General features: G+C 42.1%; 1 protein-coding gene across 1 annotated transcript in view; it reads right to left on the bottom strand.

Annotated features, from left to right (window-relative positions):
- Positions 1 to 4,213: 4,213 nt before the first annotated feature.
- The window catches only part of LOC132782019 (symplekin), a 48,501-nt gene continuing 42,417 nt past the window's right edge, over positions 4,214 to 10,297 (bottom strand). The window contains exons 25-27 of the mRNA XM_067461022.1: positions 9,323 to 9,463; positions 7,036 to 7,353; positions 4,214 to 4,577 (exon numbers count right to left, since the gene is read on the bottom strand). Of these exons, the coding sequence (XP_067317123.1) occupies positions 4,380 to 4,577; positions 7,036 to 7,353; positions 9,323 to 9,463 (657 nt within the window). The 3' untranslated portion in view covers positions 4,214 to 4,379. The remainder of the gene's footprint in view (positions 4,578 to 7,035; positions 7,354 to 9,322; positions 9,464 to 10,297) is intronic.

The raw sequence follows: 10,297 nt of genomic DNA, 5'->3' as shown, positions 1-10,297 counted from the left end.
AGGTTCGCAGCTTGGGTGTGACCCTGGACTCATCGCTGAGCCTGCAACCCCAGGTTTCGGCGGTGACCAGGGGAGCTTTTGCACAGCTAAAGTTTGTGCACCAGCTGCGCCCGTACCTTAGGAAGTCTGACTTGGCCACGGTAGTCCACGCTCTGGTTACATCCTGTTTAGACTACTGCAACGCTTTCTACTTGGGGTTGCCTTTGAAGACAGCTCGGAAGCTCCAACTAGTCCAACGCTCGGCAGCCATGATTTTAACAGGAGCGGAGCGCAGGGAGCATACAACCCCCCTGTTGCGCCAACTCCACTGGCTACCGATCTGCTACCGGGCTGAATTCAAAGTGCTGGCGTTGGCCTTTAAAGCCCTAAACAGTTCCGGCCCAAGCTACCTATCCGACCGCATCTCTGCCTATGAACCCACCAGGACTTTGAGATCTTCCGGGGAGACCCTGCTCTCGATCCCGCCTGCTTCTCAAGCTCGGCTGGCGGGGATGGGAGATAGGGCCTTCTCGGTGGTGGCTCCTCGGCTGTGGAACGCCCTTCCTACGGACATTAGACTAGCACCATCTCTAATGGTATTCTGCAAAAAGGTGAAGACCTGGATGTTTGTGCAGGCGTTTGAGTAATTTAGTGCAATCTGGTAATGGAACATAGGAATGGAACAATGGACGACGAACCTGGACTACGCTTGGATGATGAGAAGATTGGGTACGGTTGTTTTTTGTAATAATTCTGCATTGTAATTGCTTATTGGTAATTTATGGATAATGTGTTAAGTCAATTGTTATATGTTGTATGGAACCACTGCTGTTTCTACTGTTTTTACTGTTTGTGAACCGCTGTGAGTCGCCTTCGGGCTTGAGATACAGCGGTATATAAGCAAAGTAAATAAATAAATAAATCTCCAGCTCATCCCCTCTTTGGGTTTCAGCCAGCACGTCAACGACTTAAATCTAGAAATAGTTTTCTAAGATCTACAGAGACACTTGCCGGAACACCTCAGCAAGCGGGAGTCCAAAAGTGGCAGGCTCAAACCCAGAACCTCAACCAATGGCTGATACCAAATGAGAGACTCCTCCCTGGGCACACAGAGGACTGGGCGACTTGGAAGGCGCTGAACAGACTGCGCTCTGGCACCACGAGATGCAGAGCCAACCTTCAGAAATGGGGCTACAAAGTGGAATCCACGACATGTGAGTGTGGAGAGGAGCAAACCACTGACCACCTGCTGCAATGCACCCTGAGCCCTGCCACATGCACAAGGGAGGACCTTCTTGCAGCAACACCAGAGGCACTCCAAGTGGCCAGATACTGGTCAAAGGACATTTAATCAACTACCAAACTCACAAATTTTCATATTTTGTCAGGTTTTTTTTTTTTGCTTTGTTCTGTTAGAAATGTAATATAATCGACTGGTTGCACTGACACGATAAATAAATAAATAAATAAATAAGCAGAAGGAAAGCAGGGGCCCTTCCTCACAGCCCTATATCCCAGAATATCGAAGTAGAAAATTATAAAATATCTGCTTTGAACTGGGTTTCCTGAGTCCACACTCAAATAATGTGGGATTTTCTGTCTTGATATCCTGGAATATAGATCTGTGTGGAAGGGCCCCCAGATTGTATGTTTTGAAGTGGATTATATGGCAGTGTAGACTCAGGGTCCTTCCACACAACCCTATATCCCAGAATATCTAGGCAGAAAATCCCACATTATCTGAGTGTGGACTCAATTAACCCAATTCAAAGCAAATATTGTGGGATTTTCTGCCTTGATAGTCTGGAATATAGGGCTATGTGGAAGGGCCCTCATAATCCAGTTCAAAGTAGACATTGTGGGTTGTTCTGTCTTGATGTTCTGGGTTATGTGGTCGTGCAGAAGAGCCCTCAAGGCCCTTCCACACAGCTATATAACCCAGAATATCAAGGCAAATAATCCACAATACCTGCTTTAAATAGGTTATCTGAGGCCTCTTCCACACAGTGGAATAAAATCCCACATTATTTGCTTTGCACTGGATTATATGACAGTGTGGACTTCAGATAACCCCATTCAAAGTAAATATTGTGGGGGGGGGGGGGGGGTTCGTGTCAGGAGCAACTGGTGTGCCTTTCCAGAATAGGAAACCCTAGCATTATGTCCCAGAAGCACTTTATCAGAGATTTAAGATTATCTGCACATTGCACTCACCCTAAATCCTATATTTCAGCTGTCATACTCAGCACTTTTAATCTGTACTCATTACATTTGGCCCGGCCCTAGTTTTATTGTGTTATGATGTATTGTTTTGTTTACTGTTTCGCTTAATTTTTTGATTTGCTTTATAATGTTATGTGTATTATTATGTTGTTGTTTTTATTGAGGCCTTGACCTTTGTAAGCCGCATCGAGTCCTTCGGGAGATGCTAGCGGGGTACAAATAAAGATAATAATAATAATAATAATAATAATAATAATAATAATAAAGAAGTCACTTCTGGTGTGAGAAAAATTGGCCATCTACAAGGATATTGCCCAGGGGGCATCTAGATGTTTTGATATTTTACCATCCTTGTGGGAGGCTTCTCTCATGTCTCCGCATGGGGAGCTGGAGTTGACAGAGGGAGCTCATCTGTGCTCCCCCTGGATTCGAACCTGCGACGTGTTGGGTCTTCAGTCCTTCCGGCAGAAGGGTTTAACCCAGGGGCCCTCAAACTTTTTAAACAGAGGTCCAGGTCACAGTTCCTCAAACTGTTGGAGGGCCGGATTATAATTCGGGGAAAAAAACCATGAACAAATTCCTATGAACACTGCACATATCTTATTTTGTAGTTCAAAAAACATTTAAAAACAATACAATAATTAAAATTAAGAACAATTTTAACAAACATAAAGTTATTAGCATTTCAATGGAAAGTGTGGGCCTGCTTTTGGCTGATAGGATTGTTGTTGTTATTGTGTGCTTTCAAGTAGTTTCAGATTTAGACTGACTCTGAGCGAGGGCCAAGTAAATGACCTTGGAGGGCCGCATCCGGCCCCCGGGCCTTAGTTTGAGGACCTCTGGTTTAACCCATTGCACCACTGAGGATGATCAGATTGATCTGCCTTGATATTCTGGGTTGTCATATAATCCAGTTCAATGTGGATTTTATACAGCTGTTGTGGAAGGGGCCCTACACAACTGAATAAAATCCAGATTATCTACTTTGAAGTGCATTATATGCCAGTGTAGACCCAGATAATCCAGTTCAAGGCATTATCTGCTTTGATGTTCTGGATTATATGGTAATCTGCAGAATATCACGGCAGATAATCCACAAAAGTAGTGGTGAATTTAAACCACCAAACAGCCAAGAAAGATGGTGGTTGAGCAATTAGAAAACATGTTACAATATGCAATTGATGAAATTAGAATTAATTAGAAGTAATAGAATTGACAGAGCTATATTTTTCTAATATAGAGGGGTATAGATTTGGGAACAGATGACATGTTCCCTCAAGGAGAGAGGGCGGTACAGAAGTAAAGTTTTATTATTATTTATTATTATATAAGGTAATTGTGTTATGTTTTAAATGTTTTTCAATAAATATTGTTTTAAAAGGAAAGGAATCTGAAGAGAGAATAGCTGGACCTCTGTATTCACAGGTTTAACCATCCACAGCATAAATATTTTTATTACATTGTATACAAAGGGGATTTGACCCAGCCAGTTTTAAACATGATTTTAAACTCATGTCTTATGTTTCATATCTGTTCTGTGTATTTTAATGTGTGTGTGTGTGAGAGAGAGATGAAACATAAGACATGAGTTTCAAATCATGCTTAAAACTGGCTGGGTCAAATCTCCCCCCCCCCCCATATATATATATGGGGGGGGGGGGGGGGAGATTTGACCCAGCCAGTTTTAAGCATGATTTGAAACTCATGTCTTTTTTATATATATATATATATATACATATATATATGGGGGGGGGGGGGGAGATTTGACCCAGCCAGTTTTAAGCATGATTTGAAACTCATGTCTTTTATATATATATATATATATATATATATATATATATATATATATATATAAAATATGTATATATATATAAAAAATGTGTACAATGTTTATGTGTTTTAAATTCTGCTGTAACCCATCTTGAGCCACAAGGAGATGCAAGTAAGAAATAAAATTATTGTTGTTTTTTCCATGGAGTGGGCAGATCCTGGAATCAAACCTCAGATAATATAGGTTCTGAAATTCTTTTATTTGTCTAGAAATCTATATATTTTCCATTTCTGTTTCGGTACTTCTTTCCTAACAGGCTGAACCCCATTCTCTGCATTTTCAAGAGTCTCTCTTTTCTGCTCCATATTTTCTCTAGGGTTAGTTGTGGGGTTTTTTTTCTTAATCATCAGCTCTCCATTGCTTTCTCTTCTTCTGGGCTGGGCTTGGGCTCTTCCTTCGCTGGGCTGGGAGACTTTGCTTCGGCCACTTGGGTCTCCATTTCAGGCTCCTCGGGAGAAGGAGAGGGTTGGTTTGCTGTGGGCGGTTTGCCTGATGATCCTTCATCTGAACTGCTGCTGGCTCCCCCTTCCTTGCTTGGCACCTCCTGCGAAAAGACACAAAAACCATCATAATGCACTGATCTGTGAAAAATAAAAGCCCACACCTTTCGAAGCAGCTTGTGTTTATTTTTATTTGTTACTTGAGCTGAATCTGATTTTTCTCATTAGATACATTTGGAGAAATGTCCTTGGACAATAATGAACAGAAACCCACTCTTGCAGAAAGAGGAGCAACCGCATCATGCCTTTCATAGTTGTCCTACCCCAGTTTGTACTGCTAAATAGCTTTTATTATGTACTAGTGTATTATTTCTTGTGTTGCATGAGTGTCGGAGGGGCAGGTGCCCCCCGCTTTCCTTCCTTCTTTAGCTTTCCTTTCCCCTTTCTTTTCTTTTCCTTCTTCCATTCTTTTGCTTTCTTTTCCCTCCTCCTGTATTTCATGTGTATTTTATAGAAATATGTTTTAATATGTATCCTTTGTGGAAGTACATTTCAATATGTCTGTTTTAAAAATTTTGCAATGTTTGTGTGTTTTGATTGTGCTGCGACTTGCCTCAAGCCACAACGAGTGGCAGGTAAGAAATAAAATTATTATTATTATTATTATTATTATTATTATTATTATTATTATAAACACAACAAGATGACTCCACAGCAGACACTCTGCTGGCTGTTGTATTGGATCACATGTCGGAGACTTCTCAAGTGTCTACAACTGTGTGATGTATCGCCAAATAATGCGTGCAGATCCCAGTAAGGTGGCCTTTTGCAGCTGGCAGATAGTAATTTTGTCAGCGCCGATTGTGTTTAAGTGCAGGCCAAGGTCATTAGTGTGCCGCTTTATTATTATTATTATTATTATTATTATTATTTATTTTTATTATTTATTTATTTCATTTTATTTCCCTTCTTCCTTCTTTCCTTCTACTCCCCTTTTTCCCTTCTCCAGCTCTAATACGGCCTACCTCACAGTGTCTATAAAAATTATATATATTTATATATATATATAGTCCTGTCAGGAGCGACCTGAGAAATGGCAAGTCGCTTCTGGTGTGAGAGAATTGGCCATCTGCAAGGATGTTGCCCAGGGGACACCCAAATGATTTGATGTTTTTATCATCCTTGTGGGAGGCTTCTCTCACGTCCCCGCTTGAGGAGCTGGAGCTGATAGAGGGAGCTCATCTGCCTCTCCCCGGATTTGAACCTGCGACCTGTCGGTCTTCAGTCCTGCTGGCACAGGAGTTTAAACCATTGCGCCACCGGGGGCTCCCTAATAATAATAATAATAATAATAATAACAACAATAACAACAACTATTATTATTATTATTATTATTATTATTATTATTATTTTATTTCTTCCCCGCCTCTACTCATGGCTTGAGGCAGGTTACAGAACAATTAAAATACATAAACACTGCAAAAGTACCACAGATACACATATTAAAACATACCTCTATAAAATACACACTAAAATGTATCACTATAAAATATTAAAATGCACAAAACAAAGATTATACAAAGGACACGCATTAAAAATTCATGCTGAAAGACTGGGTAGGCCTATGGCAACATGGCTCTTTTGGTAGCCCTTTCCACCCTCCCTTCCCCACATACACATGTCACCTTTTTTTTCCAGTAACATCACAGGGGGCCACTTCACCTAACAACAGCCAAACCTTCACCTAGCAACCGCCAATTCCGTGACATCACAAGGGGCCACGGGACTGTCATTTTGCAACAGTCTTTATTGTACAAACAGACAAACATATACATACTTTGACTTTTATATAAATCGATTTATGTTTAATTTTTACATTTTTAAATTTTTTTTGTCCCAATCTGAATGTGGCTGCTCTCATTCCACAGAAAAGCTACGTAGAGTGGTTTGAGTTTATGGAAGGCAAAGCGGGATTATAAATGTAATAAACAATTGCAATTAAATTATTCTATGGCTGACTTGAAGTATTTATGTATTTACTGTATTTGTATACCACCTTTCTCAGCCAATTGGCGACTCAAGGCGGTTTCCAACAAATCAGTACATATAAAAACATAATACAGATTAAAACATTAAACAATATAAAACACCACAAAAGCAATAAAAACAACACAATTCCCATCTCATTATTATCAAGCATTGTCCAGTTCCATTGTCAAATTGTTCGATTTCCTATATTAGCTACTCTGCATTGATCGAACAGCTATGTTATAACTTGCCTCGGAAACGTTAAGAGGGAGGGAGCAGATCTAATCTCCCTAGGGAGGGTGTTCCATAGCCGAGGGGCCACCACTGAGAAGGCCCTGTCTCTCGTCCCCGCCAAACGTACTTGAGACAAAAGCGGGACCGAGAACAGGGCCTCCCCAGATGATCTTAGAGTATCATTCCAAGTATCATTGTATCATTGGATAGTATCATACCAAGTATCATTGGCCCCTCAGATCCTTCTCTGGGACCACTTAAGACTACCAAAAATGCCAGCAGGTTGGAAGGCAAAGGTACCTTATTGGGCCAGGGTCCCTCCAGACTGGAATCCAGCAGAGAGTTTTCTCCACCAAGGCTCTCCTCCTCCTCCGGCATGCTGATGAAGATGGTGGGATTTTCCGCCTCGGGCACGTCCTCATGCAGGTCCACAGATTCCTCTGACGGAGGGGGGGCCGATGGGGCCGTGGCACGGGGTGGTTGCTGCTGATTTTGCTGCTTGAGCTTCAGCTTCTGCTCTTCTTCCAGTTGGCGCTTGAGGGCCTTTTCCTGTGCCAAGCGGAGGGCGATCATGTCCTGGGACACCCGAGGAAGAAGCGGCTGGGGCTCAGCTTCTTCCTGTGATGGAAATGGAAGCTCATCAACACACACACACATACACAGAACCCTTCCCTTCTTCCTTTTCTTCCAAAATATCAGCTAAATAGAGGTTTAATGGCTTCATTACTGGGCTTCCATTTATTTTACAGCTACAGGAAAAGTACTGGGTTGTTGTAGGTTTATCGGGCTATACGGCCATGTTATAGAAGCATTCTCTCCTGATGTTTCGCCTGCATCTATGGCAAGCATCCTCAGACGTTGTGACCTCACAACATCTGAGGATGCGTGCCATAGATACAGGCAAAATGCCAGGAGAGAATGCTTCTAGAACAGGCATGGGGAACCTTCGGCCCTCCAGGTGTGGTGGACTTCAACTCCCACAATTCCTTGAGGCTCGGCATTCGCCCCAAAGGCTTACCTTGGCCCAAGGAATTGTGGGAGTTGAAGTCCACCACACCTGGAGGGCCGAAGGTTCCTGACCCCTGTTCTAGAACATGGCCATATAGCCTGAAAAACCTACAACAACCTACTGATTCCAGTAATGAAAGCCTTCGACGATATATTGGGTTGTTGTAAGTTTTTCGAGCTATAAGGCCATGATCTAGAAGCATTCTCTCCTGACGTTTCACCTGCGTCTATGGCAAGCATCCTCAGAGGTCTCAGAGGTTGTAACCTCACAACTTCTGAGGATGTGTGCCATAGATGCAGGTGAAATGTTAGGAGAGAATGCTTCTGGAACATGGCCATATAGCCCGAAAAACCTACAACAGCCCATTGATTCCAGCCATGTTCTTGGGTTGTTGTAGGTTTTTCGGGCTATACGGCCACGTTATAGAAGCATTCTCTCCTGACGTTTCGCCTGCATCCATGGCAGACGCGACTGGTGGGGACGAGAGACAGGACCTTCTCAGTGGTGGCCCTTCGGCTGCGGAACTCCCCCCTTAGTGGGATTCAATTGGCCCCTTATTTATTTATTTATTTACTTTACTTGTATACCGCAGTTTCTCAGCCCAACAGGCGACTCAACGCGGTTGAGCCCCTTCCCTCCTGTTGTTTTGCAAATAAGTGAAAACAAGCATTTGGCCCAGTATAACTATCTGTGCAATACCGTTTGAATTGACCCTGGATTTATGGAAATTATCGTTTGATTATCTGGCTTTGGATCTATGCACCATAGTTATCTAATGTTTGCATATTTTGTTTAAATGTTGTTTTAAATTGTTGTTAATTGCTTTTAATTGTTGCTTGGGCATGGAATAATGCCAATTATGTAAGCCACCCTCAGTCCCCTTCAGGATGAGAAGGGCAGGATACAAATATTGTAAATAATAAATAAACATTTATTTATTTATTTATTTTCCTCAGATATATAAACCTCATTTTCCTAGTTTCCATCAGACCTCACAACCTCTGTGGATGCCTGCCATAGATGCAGATGAAACGTCAGGAGAGAATGCTTCCAGAACATGGCCATATAGCCCGAAAAACCAACAGACCTCACAAACTCTGAGGATGCTTGCCACAGATACAGGCAAAAAGTCAGGAGAGAATGCTTCTAGAACATGGCCATACAGCCCGAAAAACATACAACAACCCAGTGATTCCGGCCACAAAAGCCTTTGACAATACAGGAAAAGTATTGTCTCTGGTTTCTTTGTTCGAATAAACCAGGCATGGGCAGACTTTGGTCCTCCAGGTGTTTTGGACTTCAACTCCCACAATTCCTAACAGCCTACCGGCTGTTAGGAATTGTGGAAGTTGAAGTCCAAAACACCTGGAGGGCCAAAGTTGCCCATGCCTGAAATAAACACTACAGAATGCTTGTCCCTTAATATTATCACCTCCTAACCTGGATATTCTCTCCTTGTCTCCTTTCCGTTTCCCAACACTCCCAAACCCAAAATATCATGATGTAGGTTGCAGCTGCTCAGCAAAAGCCTTATTTGTGTTCAGTGTTATGAACCAGCCTCCTGTCGACGCTTCTCACCTCTCTTTCCCTTTTTATCCCCTTGTTCTTGGGGGGCGCAGAGCCGCGCACTTCCTCGGTCGCCTGCAAGTCTTTTCCTTCGGCCTCTTGCTTGTTGCTCGCTTCCAGGATAGCCATGGTGGAATTGGGGACATGGGCTTGCTGAAAGACAAGAGGAGCAGAGATGTGAAAAGAGCGTCCATTCATCAGATTAATAATGAAAAGTAAAGGTTTCCCTTTGACATTTTGTCTAGTCAGATCCAACTCTGGGGGGTGGGGATCATTTCCATTTCTAAGCTGAAGAGCTGGCATTGTCCGTAGACGCCTCTAAGGATATGTGGCCAGCATGACTGCATAAAGCGCCATTACCTTCCCGCCATTTGATCTACTCACATTTGCATGTTTTTAAACTGCTAGGTTGGCAGAAGCTGGGGCTAACAACAGCAGCTCACCCTGTCCTGTAGATTAGAACAAACTAACTAGATATTCTCGCAGAATCCATGAGAAGACTTTGAAGTCCAGGTGTGTGAGATATGATGTCATGGGTGCCGGGACTGGCTTAAGTTATGTAGTTTGGCTTCAAGCCTCTCAGAGGAGACAACCTTGCTAAACGATGATTTTCCTGTCAGTGCTCTCAAGTTCATGATTCAAGTATCCTATTCTGGCTCATATTTTTGTTCCTGTAAGGTATTGCCTTGGAAGAAGATCCTGTTTTCTAGTTTATGGATTCATGTATGAATAACTGCTGTGGATTCTGTTTTCCTTGACTTTTTTCAATATTTTTTATTGACATTTTAATAGTAGTGGTGTAGTAGAGGTGTAAGAAAGAAAGAGAAGAAGAAAAAAAAAAGAAAAAGAAGAGAGAAAAAAAAGTGTAAAAGTGTTGCAGAAAGACATTAATTAGAAAAAAAATCGAATAAACCCAAAAATACAAAAAATAAAAAATAAAAAGAGCTTGTTGACTTCCATCTACTTTATAGTGATGTGTAATCCTTC

The sequence above is a fragment of the Anolis sagrei genome, chromosome X (assembly GCF_037176765.1).
Source record: "Anolis sagrei isolate rAnoSag1 chromosome X, rAnoSag1.mat, whole genome shotgun sequence".
In the NCBI taxonomy this organism is placed as follows: Eukaryota; Metazoa; Chordata; class Lepidosauria; order Squamata; family Dactyloidae; genus Anolis; species Anolis sagrei.
The sequence above is the reverse complement of the archived record's forward strand: the minus strand, read 5'-3'. Positions and strand labels throughout refer to the sequence as shown.